This window comes from Cariama cristata, unplaced genomic scaffold, assembly GCF_000690535.1.
Source record: "Cariama cristata isolate BGI_N322 unplaced genomic scaffold, ASM69053v1 scaffold10253, whole genome shotgun sequence".
Classification (NCBI taxonomy): domain Eukaryota; kingdom Metazoa; phylum Chordata; class Aves; order Cariamiformes; family Cariamidae; genus Cariama; species Cariama cristata.
In genome coordinates this window covers 30,173-48,207 of record NW_009607824.1, presented here as the reverse complement: position 1 = coordinate 48,207, position 18,035 = coordinate 30,173, and the positions used below count along the sequence as shown (strand labels likewise).

General features: G+C 39.6%; 1 protein-coding gene across 1 annotated transcript in view; it reads left to right on the top strand.

Annotated features, from left to right (window-relative positions):
• KIAA0922 (KIAA0922 ortholog) overlaps nt 1–18,035 on the top strand; it is a 46,469-nt gene that overhangs the window by 8,383 nt on the left and 20,051 nt on the right. Inside the window, exons 5-17 of the mRNA XM_009696892.1 lie at nt 1,627–1,704; nt 3,586–3,739; nt 5,861–5,919; nt 6,283–6,391; nt 7,345–7,450; nt 8,086–8,239; nt 8,894–9,064; nt 9,365–9,434; nt 11,408–11,525; nt 12,280–12,418; nt 13,439–13,548; nt 15,191–15,263; nt 17,433–17,575. Of these exons, the coding sequence (XP_009695194.1) occupies nt 1,627–1,704; nt 3,586–3,739; nt 5,861–5,919; nt 6,283–6,391; nt 7,345–7,450; nt 8,086–8,239; nt 8,894–9,064; nt 9,365–9,434; nt 11,408–11,525; nt 12,280–12,418; nt 13,439–13,548; nt 15,191–15,263; nt 17,433–17,575 (1,484 nt within the window). The remainder of the gene's footprint in view (nt 1–1,626; nt 1,705–3,585; nt 3,740–5,860; nt 5,920–6,282; nt 6,392–7,344; nt 7,451–8,085; nt 8,240–8,893; nt 9,065–9,364; nt 9,435–11,407; nt 11,526–12,279; nt 12,419–13,438; nt 13,549–15,190; nt 15,264–17,432; nt 17,576–18,035) is intronic.

Here is an 18,035-nt window from a genome sequence, read left to right as displayed (position 1 = left end):
ACCCCTGTGCAAGTTATATTAGCAGCTTCAATTTTAAGGTGACAGCAATTTCCCATGTAGACCTATGCCAGGTCAAGAAAAGAAGTTAAAAATGTCAGAGAAACATGATTTAGCTGATTTTTTTGTTGTTTTTAGTAGGAGTGTGGGGTCTTAAACTACTTTAAACTACGGTGACATTGAATAGGGGCTAACAAGTCCTTGTTTAGGACCATGAAAGTGGTAGTGTTCTCTCAAGACCCACCGGGAAGGGAAGTCTAGGCATCGAGGTTTATCTGACCACAAAATTGACCCCCAAAGTTGCTCTTTATATAATCTCACTGCCTCGTTAAAACTCCACTGGCAATCATGGCCTGAGAGGTTAGTACGTGGTGCATGTTTGGGAATGAAATGTTGGGTTTTTTTTCCTGCTCTCAAAATTTGCTGAGGACAAAAGCGTTTATAAAAGCGAAAGGGGTTGGCGGGGGTTGGCGTCCCCCAGGGGGCTGCGCTGGGGCCAGGGCCTGGGTCGCCGCTGGGCGCCTGTGCAGAGGCTACATCGCCCTCTTGTGTGAAGGCCGGTCGTTTTGGTACGAAACCGGAGTGAATTGGGAATGCAGAATGTCTGTTGGCCTCCTTTTGGCTGTGCTTTTATAAAACGGGAGCCCGTGAAATGCCAGGTGTGGTGACTGTGCTCAGATGCACCCCGCTCCCTTCTGCACGCCCCAGGCGGGTGTGAAACAGGACATCGGATGCTTTAATAACTTCTATTCAAAGCTTCGCTTTTCAGCATCCAATTATTGAAATTCTTTAAAGTCAGTTGCATCAGCACCTTCAGAAACTTGAACCTGCAGATACCGCACTCAGATATCTAGTTCAGTATCGCAAGAGAAACGGGGGGGGGCTGTCCACATCAGTCTCAAAGTCACCAGGTAATTTTGCTGTAATAAAGGTACTGATAGAGTGACAAGACTGTCATTATGAATATTTAAAAATTTCGAATCAAGATATACTGGCTGAGCATTTTGTGCGAGTAATTTGGCAACTCAGATTTCCAGATAGCTTTCAAGAGCTGCGCTTGGCTTTGTGGGTGTTGTTGCTCCATTAGATTTATGAATGCTTTGCAATTGGCACAATCAATGTCTTTGCTTTTCCCTTTCCAATCAATAAAAAGGCGAAACAAGTATTTTCTGTCTGTCCATTTTGCCATGAAGCCTATGTATCAGGCCATGTCCAAGAAGCATTATCTTCTTGGCCTAGCAACTGTATTTCAGTATCGAATCAGCAAAGAAAATATACAGAAAACAAGGAAAGAAGCTTTTATATTATACAAAAAAGGCTCTGTTGAATACAGTTGATTGACATATGAAAGTTTGTAAGTGTTGCTCATGTTGATGCTCTATAAATATTTAATAATCATGTATAAGAATAGTTTGATAAGTAAGCAGATGTTGATGGAGTTCCTGAGAACTGGGGATCGACTGCTGGCCTACTGTACAGAGTAATTGTCTTTATTTATAAAACATTCCTTATGTTGCTGTGTCATGCATATGTGGAAACAGTCCTATTATCTTTATAAATTGTGGATTTGTATGATAACATCTTCTGAAGCAATGTGCTTGATGATTTCTTCACTTTTCTTTCTTACAGGCAGAAACTACGAATGCCAGTCTCTTACATGTTCACCTCGAATGCAGTTTACCTAACAACTCGTATCAGCAAGTTAAGGTATGTTTTATTATCATTTGATATCTATCTAAGTCTTCTTATTTTAATCCCAGTTTAGAGGGGCACTTTCCAGAGCTCTAGAAGCTTGAGCAACAATGCCATTTCCAATGTCTCGGGTTAAAGGGGAATTGTGCTTTTAGCTATGCTTTTCTAAAACCGTACCCTGTGGTATCAATTAAATGTCACACACATCACCTTATACCCTTTAGGAGAGGGGGAGATGGAGAGAGACACCTAACCCCCCCCCTAAAAAAACCCAAACCTGACCTAACAGGCTAAGCATTGTAATGTGTAGAGGTTGTGTTACTTACGGGGAACACAAAAGTGATTAGATTCCTGCAATTTCCTTTCTCCAGGAACGTTTCACAGGTTTCTGGTTCACACTGCCGAGAGCTCAGTGAGCTGAGGGGCTGAAGCCTGGGCTGTGTGCTCGGGGGGATTTGAAGGTGGCCTTGGCATGGGGCAGAGCTGAGGAGGGGCGAGCCTGTTCGCAGAAAAGCCCCCTCCAAAAGCTGTCAGCGTTCAGGGCAGCAGGTCTCCTCCTCCTCATGGGCAGTGCCGTCCGAATCCCCTCTCTCCTCAAATGTCCTGACAGAGTAAATGGGTCTTGGTTCACAGCCATGATGGCACTCGATGGGGTATTTCGCTGGGTCAGCTACACAGGCCTGCGCTGTGGTCTGCGGCACCTTTCTTTCATCAAGCGTGACGAGGCCCAGACTCCATAGCTGTTTTCTGTACATTACACGTTACAGCGATCCTGTGCTGTTTTACTCCCGTGTTTGGTTCTTGCACTGTGTTGGTGAGTAAGGCTAGGCTCGAGACACACCTGAACGTTAGGGGTGGCACGTAGTGCCGCTGTTTGACGCGAGCTTCCCAAGGGCACGCCATCCCTGTGCTCCAGTCTCCACGGCGGCCTCCTCTCCTGCTCCTGGCAGCCATTCCAGGGGCTGAGGGTTTCTCTGATGCTGTGTGAGCGGTGAGCTGGCATCCCTTTCCCAGAGACGCTTCCCCGCTACCACTGTATCTCCTCGCAGCAGTTCAGATGAGCTGAAGGTGTTTTGCTGCTGCTTCACGTGCCGGGGTGGAGGTTTTCTCCTCCTCCTCCTCCTCCTGAGCGAATCAGTCCTCGTGGTAGGGCATCGGAGCCTGAGTTTAGCAACCTTCATGGTGCGATGCGGGACAAATTTGTGTTACTCACTGTTGATTGTCTAGTTTTGTTTTGCTGTGTTGGCTTTAATTTTTTTGCGAAATGGTGTCTGTGTCTTTGTTGCTAAGAGTTCCTAAGACTCAGCTATCTTAACAGCAGCCACTACTTAGAGAAGGAAATAAGATCCTGTTTGTATTTATCTGAAGTATTCTAGCCAGACGACAGTGTTTCTATTAAGAATTGTACATGTATGTTTGTTTTTTTAAAATTACTTCAGTGAGAAATGGAGACAAAAAACACAGGATTTGGAAAAATTAACTATAAACAGACCAGTGAACATGAACTGTCTTCCTACCATTAAGACACATGCATCAGTCTGTTTATGGCACATTTTATTGAAGGCAGAGGATTTAACAAAGGAAACTGTTTTGCAGTCCCTGAGGTGAGACTGACTAAGACAGTTTATAAATTTGCATTCTTTCAAGGTTCAGTGTCCTTTTTAGTTGTTTTTCGTCTTTGTTTTTTGCTGTGCTGTCTGTACCTGCATTGTCTTTGGTTTCTGCTGAGATTTTAGCAGAGATCCTAATTACTCCTGTTTTGCCAGCACTTTGGTGCTGGAAACCTTGTCTGTTAGATAATACCTTTGATTAACTTCTCAAGATACTTTACTGTAATGAATTTTTTTCATTCCCTCCCCCACCACACACACACCATATCCCCTTGTCTCGCTCCAGAGTTGCTGTTTTATGTCTGGTGACCCAATGCTGCTAGAAATGAGCTTAACGGTAAGAATGGAAAATGCCCAACAAGATTTTGTGGAGCACAGACAATACTTACTGGAGAATCTTTTTGTAGTTTATGTAGCAATGGAAAAAACGAAGACCTCAGGTAAGTCCTAAATATTGTCTGTTAATTGTAATAGAACTTGGGTTTATACATAAGTTGTAATTTGTTGTGCTAAATTGAATCAAATTCAATGATAGCTAAATTTTGCGAGTGAGGGAAAACAAATCCGTTTAGTTAAACACAGCTTGTCAGCCACTTCGTTTAGGGCAGAGTTACTGTAAGCGCTGTCCTCTTTACACAGGTAACGATTGTAAAGTTGTAAACTACATTTGTTTCATTCTTTAGTCCCACGTGCATATGCACCTGCTTAAATAGTATGAAAAGATGTCATGATCCTTTGATTTCTAGAACTGCATTTCTGTTTTCCCATAAATTAAATTAACCATAATAGGACTATGAAGGCAGAATGGTTCGTACAGTACTGGGGATAGTGGCCGTTGTGGAAAGTAGGGTAATGAGGTAATACAGATGTGCACATCATTTGTTCTTGTAAGCTAGAATTCCACAGGCAAAACAATCAACTCCTTGCAGTTTCTTTATGCTACATTTATTGGGTGAGCAAACCCTCTAAATCCAGGGGATTTTAAATTACCTATAGAGCTTTGCAGTCTGTTTGACTAGCTTTTTTTAGACATTTCTGCCAGCTTTTTACTTTCTAATTGAAGAAGGAGGACCCGCTTAAGAATCCAGATTAAAATAATAGTTATGTTAAATATTTATGTTAAATAAATAATGTTACGATGAGTTGTGGATGTACGTTTATTCTGATTCTGGTAGAGAATGTTCACATCTGTCATGTCAAGGGTGCTTGCTGTTAACGCTTTTGATGGTCAAAGTACTAGAAGTATGCTTTTAAGGCTGTTTTCTATTAAATGTAATGTGAGTATAAGTCCTCACTGTGTTAGGAAGTTGGACAAGCCCTTTGGACCTGATGTTGGTGGGAAGTTCCATGTCTTGCTCCATCAGTACCAGTGGTGGCTTCACCATATCAAACAGCAATGCTCGCTTACCTTCTGTTTGTATAAACGAGAGACATGGTCTTGAGGGAAAGATCTGACAAAAGAGGATACATGGTGCTGTGTTAGTCTCGGTGTACAGCACATATGTTAGCACCTGGAGTGGGACAGCAGGCAGGGGAGATCTGCACAAGGGAACTAGACCGGCTAGAAAGGTTGAAGAGGAGTATGTACTTTAAACAGCTGTGGGTATGTGGAGCATCTGCTCACTCAGAATCAATGTCTTGAACCCTCTTTTGGAAGCTGGCACCTGCAGTCTTGCTTTCAGGCAGCTGAGCAGAGCACACTTGTTATTAGAAATTGTGCCTGATGAATTGGGAGAATGTCCTTTTGTGTCAATCTGCATCTACTGATGAAATTCAAGTACAAGCAAGGGCAAGAACTCAGGTCGTCTTCCTTCATGGAAGTGTGGTGACCACCCTGGTATAATAGTCATCTCTTGTTCTCTCCTGCTGCTCTTTTGGTCCTCTACATTGTAGCATCCTGTGGATGAGAACATAGCTTTGCCAGTGACAGAGGATGATTACCCAATATAGCTGTACCACCTTATCGGCAGGTGAAAGCTGAGTTATAACCATCTTCTGTTGCTCTAGTCAATAGGTTACTACCCTGCCAGGTGATAGGACCATTCCTGTTTTAAGCCCAAAAGGTGTTAAGCACCGAATCCAGCTTCGCATTGTCTCCTAAGAATGCTTGCTGTTGAAAGCAGGCGAGCCAGGATCTTGCGCAGCTGTGTGCAGATACAGAACAGTTTTTACTGCACTCTCTCATCCTATTGATAGATTGGCCCTTAGACTTAAAAGGTTGCAGCCAGTCACCCTTCTTTCCTTCAGCTGTGCCTTCTCTCTCCCTGCCCATACGAAACCGGAGAGTTGTGCTCCGTCTTAGATTCAGGAGGTAATGAAGGAAGATTCCCTCTTGATACTTTCCTTCATGTTTGCAGCCAAAAATCATGTTGGGTGGATTTTTACTCCTTTAGGAAATGATTGCCAGCTCAAGATGTGAATAGTTCCTCCTTTTTACATAGATAGCTGTCACACAAAGATTTTTAAATTTAAATTTGGGTTGCTTCTCTCATGAGTATCTGACAAAGCAAGAGTGCTTCCATCCTCGGTGAACTTACCTCGGTGTTCATTCTTTTGGACAGGTGATTCCTCAGTAGATGTGTACGTCATGCATTCTGGGGACAGCCTTGTGCATATGCAGGTAATCGTGGGCTGCGGGAAGTCATATTTTGGGGTGTTGAATTTCCCTAGGGAATTAATTAGCCGACTGGCTTACTGTCTTAATGGCAGGTTGATTTTGCTGGTGGCAAATGTCACCCTTCTATATTTTTAAAATGTGCCGTCTAATGGAGCTTTTAGATGGCGAGTTGTAGTTAAGTGATGGATTTCTTTTTTTAAGAAGTAGGAGCTGTTAACATGAACAAAAATCCATGGGTTGATTTAGAAGATGTGAGAAAATGGCAGATACTGGCTTGCAAATTTGTCAAGAAGATACACTAATACAGAAGCTACAATAATAATGGTAGTACTGCTACAAGGATCATTGTGCTTTGTCTTCATGCAGGAAATACGGCAGTTGTCACAAAAGGACACATCACCTGTGGAGTTTGAGCCAGTACTGCTGTCGTCGTCATCTACTAACTTTACAAAAGTTGCTTCTATTTCTTGTGAAGGTACAGGATACATATAGATAATATGATTAAGTAGCATTTGATTATGAGAGTAGCTTTTTTCAGCAGATTAAGACCCTGAAAGATCTCAAAATCAACTTGTCCGGACTTTTTTGAGAAGGAGGATGAATTCTTTCTGCTAATTGTTTCCACCATTTTTGTGTATATATGCTTTCTCTTATGCCAGTTGAAGGCTCTAAGCTATACATATTTCAAAAAGGGGAAGAAAACATTTGCTAAAATGTTAGCTGATTTTACAATAAGCATAATTATTGAATATGCTTTTTCAACATCCTTTCATAATTTGTGGTTATTTTTCTGTTTCCAGTGTATTTTCTAAAAGGCTATTGTGCTTGGGTGGTCATTTGCTGTGACATTTCTTGGCAGAATCATTGCAGAGGCTTGCCTGAGACCAGGTGTTTTTATGGAAGAGCAAAGATGAAGATTTAGGCATTTTTTCTGACTCCAGCCTGTTTCCTATTCTGACCACTAGACTGCAGTGCATGGACAGTGCTTTTATGAAACAGGCTGTTTTCATAATGACATTGGGACTTGTTTTTCCTAGCAAAAACAGGGCAAATAAGAAGAAAGAAGGGATTACATGTTAAGTGATTCTTTTTTTCAGAACATTTAGTAAAAGGAGACAGTGTGCCCTGATAAGCAAGAATGCTGTGCCAGTGACACGTGGTTAAAATTGGTCAGGTTGCTCTTTGCAGCCTTGTTATGCGCGTGTTTTTTGAAGGTGTGTGGCATTCATAAATTCTTCTTAAAGCAAGTTTTGGAACCTCTGAAAATTAGGACATAAGCAATTAGATGCTTTGCTTACCTGTGTGAGAATTGGACCAGCAAATGTTCCCCTTTGTAGTGTTCTTCCAAATCCTCACATGAAAATCATTGTGGATGTGCTTTTGTTCTGGCTGATGTTGTATTCTTCCGTATGTCTGTTCTTTGCCCAGCTGCATCCTGTGACAGTGAAGATCCTTATACTAGCAACAAGAAGAAGAATCTATTGGAAGGCACTACAACACTAAAAGCCTGTCTTTCCTGTCCTGTGATGGAAGGGTAGGTTGACAGTGGATTTTTGTTTGTTTGTTAGTGTTTGCTGGTACTATAAGAAGAATATTGTACCCTGCTTTGAGATGAGATTAGCTTGCTTTGTCACTGAACGATTCCAAGGACAGTGAAGAGGCTTCTTCCTATTGTTGCTGTGTCATTTGCCAAAATAGACCTGTGACATTTCAAACAATAGTTTTGTAATTTATCCAGGAAGAATTTCAGGAGCCAGTAAGAAGATATGCCTTGGCTTGTATCATATAAACATTGCTTAGAGTCTGTGATAAAATTTCCACCATCCTTGTTAATCCAATGCAGAAGCATGATAGTTTTAGAACAAATGTGAAGTCTTTTCTTCAGTCATCTTTTACCAATTTCGTCCAAACGACCGTATCACAAAGCAGTAGGCAGTGTTGTACTGTAGCATAGCAAGAGGGTAGAGTGATTACCTGCCTACCTCTTTCACATTATTCTTGCCAATGTTTACTCTGTTGTTATATGTAAGTATTCCAAAGGAAATAATTTTAAAGTTTAAAAGCCTCATTATGGAAGAGTCCTACAGTTATCTTTTCTTGTGTGGACCGCTTATGTGTACTCAAGGACAATTGCAGATGTATTTATTTTTCTTCTGTATTTATTTACAGGTATTTTGATGTAGATCCTTCTGCAGCATTGTTTCATATAGAACCACATCATAATTCTTCAGGATTTTGGTCCATATGGTTTACAAACAATTTTGACTTCAGCATTGAGCTGAATGAAGTCTTCATAGCCAGAGAAACGAAGAACATTTTAAAGGTAAGCTTTATTTCTGCTTCATACAATGTTTTTTCTTTGATTTAAGGATATTGTCCTTTGACATACAAAATCGATTCTTTGAAGAACTTAGTATTCTCAGAGCTGGTTGAAGTCAGTTGAAAATAATGGTATATGGATGCCTGTAACTGTTAGGTCCTGAAGAGCTTATGCTCTCAATAGGCATTATTCACTGTCCAGCTTGTTGTTGTATTGTTTTATTAGCAACTGTTCTTTCATTTGAGTTGCAGCTACAGATGCATCAAATTATAGACCGTTGCTCTGTTCTCAGAATTGTTGCATGTGTGTTTGTGCTCTGTAGGATTCAACATTTCTTCATAGGCTGTAGTGGAAGTCTTTAGTACATAGATGAGCTTTGAAGTTTAGAAGGCAAAGCCAGTAATTTACTTGTGCAATTGCTTGATTCAAACCAGACAAATCTGGTTTATGAATAAGCACACGACGTAGGCATCTAATTGGCTCTTCATATATTTAGATAGGAGGTTTACGTATGTGCACTGTATGGATCAGTTATGGGCATATATATGTGTGGGTAATAACAGCAAAAACACGAAGGAAGAGTACTTCCTTCAAGGTACTGCTTGCATTAAAAATACTGTACCGGTTTTAATTCAGTTGTCGTTTGATTCTTTCTAGATTCTGAACTTTGCCAGACCTTTGACTCTACCTCCAGGCTGCTGGAATGTATTTTCTTTGAAGCTCAGTGTGAAGAACACTGTAACAAATGTGCTCTCTAGTATTTGTTTGGCCACAAATGTGGGAGTAACGTTTGAAATACCTCTGCAGATATATTCGACTGTGTCCAAGGTATCGTATTCAGTTGTGTTGAATGATTATTATGCACTTCAAACCAAATTGCAGTAGCCTCTATCTTAGGCCAGAACTCTGTCCCTTAGTCCTGAAAGAAAAACTCAGTAGCAGACCACTCTGTGAAACCATTCTGTAGCTTGAGAAGTTAAGCCCCCAGAGTTGAACAGTGATGGAATTACAGTTCTCTAGGCAACCTTAATTATCTTCTTTGACTCATCCAAATTACGTACTGAGAAAGTGGAAGTTGTCCTGTTGTTTTGTCATATGGTCATTGTAGTTTTTGTTTTGTTTTTCCAGCAGGGAGATCTTAATTTTGAAGCAATTGCCCACTGTGATATTCAGTGTTACTTGGGAAGGTCTGATTCAGGTAGGCTCATCGTGGGGATTTTTGGCATGTGACAGTAGTTTTATTGTAGAAAATTCATCTTATGTAGCAGGACTTGTAATGAGAATATTGAGATTGTTCATACAAGTACTTAGTTTTGTGTCTTTTAAAAACATCCACTTTTCTGGGAGTATATATATGGCTTTGAGTAACCTGTACTGAGTACACTGTGCACTCTTTCAGACCTCTAATTCCATTGCATGCACTAAGCTATTGTTCTGTCTTGAAACATTTGTTTGGACTTAATATTTAAGACTCTTCTGTAAGTTTTCATTGGCGGTGTACTGCTCCTTGTTTTCTTCACATGCGCATTCTACAGAGATGTTGAGGTAGAATGATGAAGCTGTCAGCTAGCTCGAAGTGGTTAGAAAAATGTGCATAATCTGAGTCCAGATGCTGGGAAGTCTTTGATGAAGAACAAAAAAGAAACGTTGACCAATATCCTGCCTTTAGCCAGAGTTAAATTTGAAGGCCTTCTCTTTATCTGTTTCTCACAGCAATAGTTTCATAAGTTTCTGCAAAAGACCATTTATCAGGCTTATAAAACATCCATAATGCTGTATCATGTGAAACAGAAAGAAGAAGTCTCATTCTTTCTGGAACTGGGGAATCTATCTCCAGATATTGTAATATTGGGAGCTGTTTTAAATACCTGGCTGGTATTTACCAAAATACAATGTTGGGTATTACACGGACGTGATACTACCTGAAGAATGTTGAATCTGATGAAAGCTGATTCAGAATAGTGGTTTTTTTTAATCTCTGCTCAGTAAGAAATTTCAGTAGGCAGCTGGGTACCATAGGCTTTAAATGTTTAAGTGAGTGCTCTCTGGAACGTGTTTTCAGGATGATGCTTTCCTAATACATATTTTCATATGAGGATATGAAGAAGGCAGTAGTAGTCAGTGAAATGTAAAAAGGAGAATTGAGGTGCCTTATGGAAACATGTGGCTTGAAGAATTACTGATACATATGCACACTTAGGTACATATCTTAGAAGCCAGTGTTGTGGTTTGTTTTGGTTTGGTTTTTTTATTTTTTTAATCTATATAAAGGAATATTGCTGATACAAGTGAGTCCTCACTGCTTGCTTACTTTCCATTCTAATAATACACATAATCAGATCTTTACATACAGGTATTCTTCCTTCTAATTTAGGATACTTAGAAAAGTCTTATGCACAAGCCTGAAAATACTGACCTAAAGAACTTGTAGCTGGATTATTCCAGTCATCATCCATCTTGGTTACTTTAAACACTGAAGATTGTAAAATAAAGTACATGTACTTTGAAAATAAGCCATTTTTGTTTTCTTTCAAAAGAAATTTGCTTTTCTAACTCCTTTCTGCTGTGTGAAAATGCTTGAACCGATATGTGTCTAACTTTCTAAAAGGCATTAACTTTTAGACTGATGTAAAGCCTTGCAATTTTATCGTAAGAAGAATTTGAGAAAACTGTCAGCACCTCAGAAAGAGAAGCTAAAATGAAAACACAATTTCTGCCAAACTGGCATTTGTTTTGCTCCCTGCTGTGCTGTGATATTACAATTTTGTACCACTATGTAGACAATAGAATATGATCTTGATACTTTATTGGCATCAGTGGAGAGTTCTGTGTAAAGAGTACCGATAACATAATGACTTTTCAATGGCATCGTTAGAAATAGCAACAGTAAAAAGGGCTTACTAGAGCATACAAAGTCTGTGCAATACCCATAGTCTTGTTTGCTTGTAGAATTACTGTGGTTTTGCAGAAGTATTTCTTTAAGCAAATCAGATATGGGCAATAGTATATATACCCTGACACATGCTTGCTTTGAAGGGAAAAAGTGAGTTGCCTCTTTTATTTTTGTGTCAGGACCCATTGCAGAAACCGATATAGTCGTGTTCAGAAGTAGATTGATGGAAGGAGCAAATTTCATCTCTGTAAAATATGAAAAATCTGTTATCGTTTTAGCAAATCTGCTTTGGCAGAAGAGTCGCTCTCTGGACCATTCTGCCTGGGATGTGGATTCTGAACTGGCAAGTGAACTTTATGAAAGGTGGCAAAAGATAAGACGTGGGGAAGCCTGCAGGTCTGTACAGAATCTCTTGAGGTTCTTAATTCAAGCCAGTACGGTCTTGTAAGAAATAATATTTCTGTTCTGAAGTATTTTTAATTAGAACAAACATTTTTGACCTTCCTGCACTTAAGTTAGTTATCTTGAAACACCTGGAGTTTCAGAGCACCCCAGACACCCCCCAGCTTCCATTTCAAGGCACTACCAGCCATAAGTAAACGTTTCAGGTGCCTGAACTTTAGAATGTAAATAATGTTCTGACTATAATAACCCCACCACAGCTACCCAGTGTGAAGGCAATTTTACCAGATCATTTGTGGAGTTGCACGAGTCCTTCATCAACAGGTCTCATTGTGGTCTTTTCAGGATCAGGGTGTTTCCATAGATTTTGAGATGTTTAGTCGCTCGCCTAATGGATACTGCATACTGGGGATGCTGGGAATGAAGCAGTTACTGTGACTGCACAATTCTTGCAGAGATGGTGCATCACTGACATCAGCCCCTTTCCGGAATAAGGAGGTAGAGCTGTGAAAACCACAGTTGTGTTGCAGGTGGAAAAATGGAGAATGAAGGGATGCACATACGTTACACTGACTCTCTACTACTAGGTTACACATTTATGAGCTTTATTTTGTGAAGGACATTTTCAAGGAAAGATTAGTTGATGTAAATTATAGGTGCTGGCAAATCATAAATTTTTTTTGTGCTTTATTTGAAAGAAAAAAGAAAATAAAATTAACAAAGCTTTCTGGTTTTACCAATAAAGCAGGAGAAGTATTTTAGGGTCGGCTCGCTTTATTCACCAGAAGAAGCCTGAAGAGGAGTCCTTCGCCTTTTTCTTGCCACGATTGACTACAGAGCCTGGCCTTACGCTCAACTTCAGTGCCACAGCGGTTAAAAGTAGTATGGTGAGGATGGTTGTCATTATGCTTTTTCTGAGTTGATGTATGTTTAGCTTGTTTAAATAACAAAGTCTGTGGTTAATATTTGGTGATGCTTAGCATTTTCACACTGCTTGTAGATCGGTGTTTTGGTCTAATTTAAGACACCAGATTTGTATCCCTTTGACTCTTTGATAAGTTCTCTAGCTACGTAGTTGTAATATTTTAATACAAGGAGAGTAATAAAGCAGTGTAGGTCTTAGCTAGCCATTGTTGTGGTTGTTAAAGCTTTCCTTGCATTATTGTATAAGTTACATGCTTGTTGTAAAATAATTGAACAAGGGACTAGGGCTAGGATGTACTGTCATTAATGATGTATGTGATTACAAGATGGCCTTCCTCATGCCACTGCCTTATGTTACAGAAGTGTCTAAAACATTTGCAAGAGATACAACAGTTGGGAGAGGAGCAGAGCAGTGTGTGTCTTGCAACCACACCAATGGTTGTTTCTTTCTCGTTTCTCAGTTGTAGGTCACTACTAACCTAGCCTGGGCCAGAACCAGTCATATGGCGATAGTTTTCATATGCACATATTGTGAATTACCTTAATATTCCATTCGTGCCATTTAATTGTCAGTCATTAAAGTAACGTGCATAACCTGCTTGCACTCAGACTTCTGTAGGGAGGAGTGGCACCTCGCTAACTTCGCCCTCTGTGGAAGAGCTTTGTTCATGTGTGCCTGCGTAAATCAAAATCCAAATGAAAGGTTACTGGGGGGGGCGGGAAGGTCTGTATTTTTGCACATGCGGTTCTTCATGCACTCTCAGCTGTTTTTGCAAATGATGACATTGTGGTGACACGTCCTGCTGTTCTATGCAGTTTTGTGCACATTATATTATATTTGTGCATATTATATTGCATTAAGACAGAAGCCAGGTTGAAGTCCCTTGAAAATGCAGATCGTATTACCAGTGATGAATTATTTTGCCTTCCAGTTCTCAAGTATGTAGTTTTTAACTTTCTCTTTTCCACTCCAAACTATTTAGGTAAAATATTTCATACTAAGAAACCCTTCATCGTTCCCAGTTACGTTGCAGCTTCTGCCTGTTTCTTACTACCCTGATCCCCAAGCCTCACTGAGTCTGCTCAACAAATGGTAATGAGTATAACTATCTCAGGATAGTCTTTTCCCTTTTAAAAGATCTATTTGCCATGCCTTATGATTGTTGCTTATTATGTGTTTTAATTTTTCAAAGTAGAACTTAGGTGGGGACAATATTCTGACCCATTTTAGAAGATACAATCATGTTCAGAGCTGCTCCCTGTGTGATGCATGACTTTGTAATGTACCTGATCATTGATAAAACCAAATTGAGGATGTTTTCAGCAAGTTTGTGTCTAGCAGCAGTAAACTGTAATTGGTTGTCTTTCAAGATCTGAGGCTTAGCGCAAGCTTGTGCAAGCTGCCCAGGTGAGGGGAGTAACTTGCAGAATTGGGGATGTGCATCTCCTGCAAGGCTGGTTGGGAAGTAGACAGAGTCTGATCGGTGAGGAGGAAGGTAACTGAACCTTCCCACCAGAAGAAGTTTTCTTCTTAGCTTTTTCTTAAGTAAAAACCCTGGTTGAAGAAGAGGAAACAGAAACCAGGAAGAAGAATTCAGATCCAGAACCAGGAACCCCACTGTAAATATTTAGGGTCAGCTAAGCAAAGATTTCTACATTGTTTTGAACTTTCTGTTTTAGAACTTAGAAGATCTAAGGAGAACTTTAGATAAGAGTTAGATGAACAGTAAAAAGGGGCATGGTGAGGTGGGCTGAAGTTCACCAAAATAAGCCCTGGCTGTCACACTTAACTTTGAGAAACTGTGTAGTTGTTAGGACCATTTGCTTGGTTGGAGCCAGTGGGACTACTCATGTGCCTAAGTGCAACTTGCTTATTTGGGTCCAAATCCCTCTGTAATAGTTTCTTTAACCTCATTCTTTACATATTATGTGTGTGTGCATATATATATGTGTGTCTGTATATATATGCACATTCATAACTGTATCTCTTTGCATACTAAATATAATTTCCACATAGACTCTTTCTAGTGGTTTAAAATTACATTTTTGTTGTATTTTTCACACTTTTGTTTCTGCAGATCTTCTAGGTTTACCAGAAATCACGTCCACTAACTGGTTCTTTTTAAGCTAATGTCACAGAAAGTTGTGACAAGTGAATTTCCAATTCAGTGACTGGAGGTCCATTAGTCCTCTGTAATCTAAATTTTACCTATTGGTTTTCTTACGTCTGTTTTTAATACCTTTATGTCAAATGCTTATAGTTTGCTCTCAGGCGAATGAATCAACTGCTGCAAGTGAATTCGATTTGCAAAGTATGTGAAAGAAAATAGGAATTTGTCCCAAACAAATTATGAGCAGAAAGAGGGATATTTGAGTAAATTAATGGGATTTGGTAATGATTATTTAACAGTTATGTGGGCAGAAATAGCTGTGGAGCATTTGTGTTTGTGTGGCTTAGAAATTGTATTTCTTGATTGTGTTCTTTTGCAATATTGTATGCTGGGAGATCTGAAATGCCCAGCCATGTGTCTGTTTCCCAAATGTGTGGAATCCATATAAAACTGATATGTAGTGTGTTCTGTTAAAATGCAGACCCACATTTTCACCGTATTTCACATCTGCCAAAATGCAATTGTAAAAGTATTTAAGAATAAATACCAGCATATAAAAATAAGTCAATGTAGTTCTGACAGACTAGGTTTGAAGTGCTTAATTTTTTATTTTGGTTTATTTAGGTTTGGCATAAATGTGCAAGCTATTAATTTCACGACCACTGAATTCAGGCTCGTGGATGACTGTTCTCACAGGGTAAGATGGCTGATTTTGATAGAAGGAGTGATCTGACACACTAGAGAAAGCTTTATCTAGTTAGACTACATCTGAGTTGCTCCTAAGTGCTATTTAAAGCAATTTAATAGTGTTTTCTTGATTCTCTGTGAGGCTTGTATCTTTGCAGTTGATTTTTCTTCAGAGTTTTGAGTCTGTTTTGAAAAGAACTGCTGGGAGGGAGTGTGTGCATGACTGCCTGCGTGTATGTACGTGTTGAAGAGGCAACCTTTTGCATTCTATGTTGGGACTTACCTTGAGCCCCAGGTTGACCATGAAGTGTCAGGCTTTTGAGTCGGTGATGTCAGAAGCCAGCTGATAATCTTTTCAATAAAGGGAAATAGTCCGATAGTTCAAGGGAGGAGAAGATTGGATTTCTACACTTCACCTCAGCCTCATTGCAACTCCTGGATTCAGGTTAGAATGTCATGGCTCGCTCTGGTTCCCATTGCCTCATTTTTAACACGAGTGTGATGACACTTGACTGTGTCACACCAGTGCTGAGCTGTGGTTATACCCTAATGTGTTGTGTCATGGATGACAGAAATAGAGAAGATGCTGTATCAGGGATGTTGACGTGTTCTGATGACCAGAGTACTGTCCAGGGTACCCAGAGAATGTCGTCCTAGGCTTCTAGTTCATGCAAAACCTTGGAATTGACTGTTTGGGTGTGCTGCAACCACGTCTTTAATGTTCTATGGAGATAGGTTTCTGCACATATGCTTTAAGACCTTAATGAAAGATTAGTACCTTATAAAAAGAAAAGACTATGTTTGCTACAGTAATCAAAGCTGACCTTTCCTTTCTGGCAACAGTTGTAAGAGTTACTGTAAAGGAGAGGAGACAGCAGTTCATAAATCCTAGTCTGTAGGCACATGCTGAAAAAGAGAAGGTAGTTCCACTAGTACATGGGTAAGACTGAGTTTCCACAGTCCTATACACCATACTCTTGACCAAATGGAAAAACAGCAGGAGATCTTTACGTCAGTGTGTATAATACCTGTTTTTCATTAGAGACTTCAAGAGCTAGGGTGAACATATATGGTTAGATAGGTGTTCAGCATGTATGAGATGGATCTTGGCTTGTTAACCAAACCACTAGTTGTTATGTTTACATATTTGAATTTGTCATCATTTCCCTAGTCACTTTGTATACATGTGCAATGAACTGTTAGGCTCACATTTGGGTGCATGCATATATTTGTTTGTAGGGAGTGACAGGGTGAAGTTTGCAAGTGCCATACATGGTTTGCTTTTAATAAATATTGGCTGTTAAATGCAGGTTCTGAAACTTTTGTGTGTTCTTTTCTCATAAAATAGACTAAGAATAAAAATATTTTGGACTGGAAAAGATCAGAAAAGCCAGTAGTACAATAGCTATGAATTGAAAAACAGCCAAGCAAGAGCCCATTTTGTAATGTTTATGTTTGTTTTGACTGCTATAGGTGTCTGCTTTCTAAGAGGAGATTCCCAGTTCTGGAATAGAAAGCTTTAGGGCTATTTTTGTTTGTTTGTTTGTTTTTTTTAATGGGAAAAAGCATAAACAGCATTATTGGGATGGGGGGAGGGGAGAGAAGGAAAAAAAAAGCCAAACCCAACAAAAAAAAATTACATTCTTTCTAGACTTGGTGAACTACTGGTAGTTCTGGTCTTCAGTTAATATGGTAAGGAGTTCACTTCGGCTTGTTTCCAGTGACTCAAAATGTTCAACTTATTTGCCAACGGTCCCTTTCTCACTTAAATCAAGTTGCAAGTCTTACGCTGAGGGTACAATTGTTGCCACATTTCCCCATTCCATCAGCATACTGTCAGTTCTCGTTGTGTTGTGAAGTGTTTCAGGATTCCTTGAATATGAAAGACACTATATAATTTATTTTTCATCTGAGCAAATAAAACCTGTTTTAAAATATCAAGTAATACATTCCTCACAATAGTAATTGCAGTATTATGAACTTTTGCTCAAATAAACAACCTTATCTGATATTTTTTGTGGTAAAATGGAAAGACTTTTGTATAAAAAGTTAGTTAGCAGTTACTGAACCTTGCCAAGAATATCTTATGTGGTGCTAAGTAAAGATGTAGTGCTTTCTTTATTGAGATCTTTCACCACACATGTTTTCTGTGAATAAGAAGTGCATTTTTGTTTAACAGAGTGCACATCGAGAGGATCTCATCAACAAGAAATGCAGTTCTGAGCTGATTTGGTTAACTTTACAGCCACTGGAAACCAGAAAAGTTGGTGTAATTTTTACACCGTTTGACTACAAAAGGGTAGCTTCCCTTATTTTAATAAGGTAAGCCAAGCTTCAGTTGTAAGTGAGAATCAAACAACTCGATGAAAAAATGATTTTGCTAAATCTTGGAGCAAAGACAAATGGTCAAAATTTGAGAGAGTACTTCCAGTTTAATAAAAATCACTTAAAGGGTCTTTGTGCCTTATGTCTCAGTCATTAAAAAACAGAGCCGTTTTTTGTTGATGTATGATCAATGGGTTGTCAAATGCGTATGAATGTACTGAGGCAATTTTGAGTTGAGAGCACAACACTTTGGGTGGCTTTGCTATTTTCAACACAACTCCATAATGATAGGATTTAAGTATCCAGTGAGTCCAATGTGCAGCCACACATTGGTTATCTCTGGAGGATAGGAGAGTTTATGGAAGAAGCAACCATTTTTACTAGGTGACACTGTTGTTATCTGGTGGCAGTGGTCAGAAAGCTTGTTCCTTCACTGTGTGAAATTCACTGGTGACTG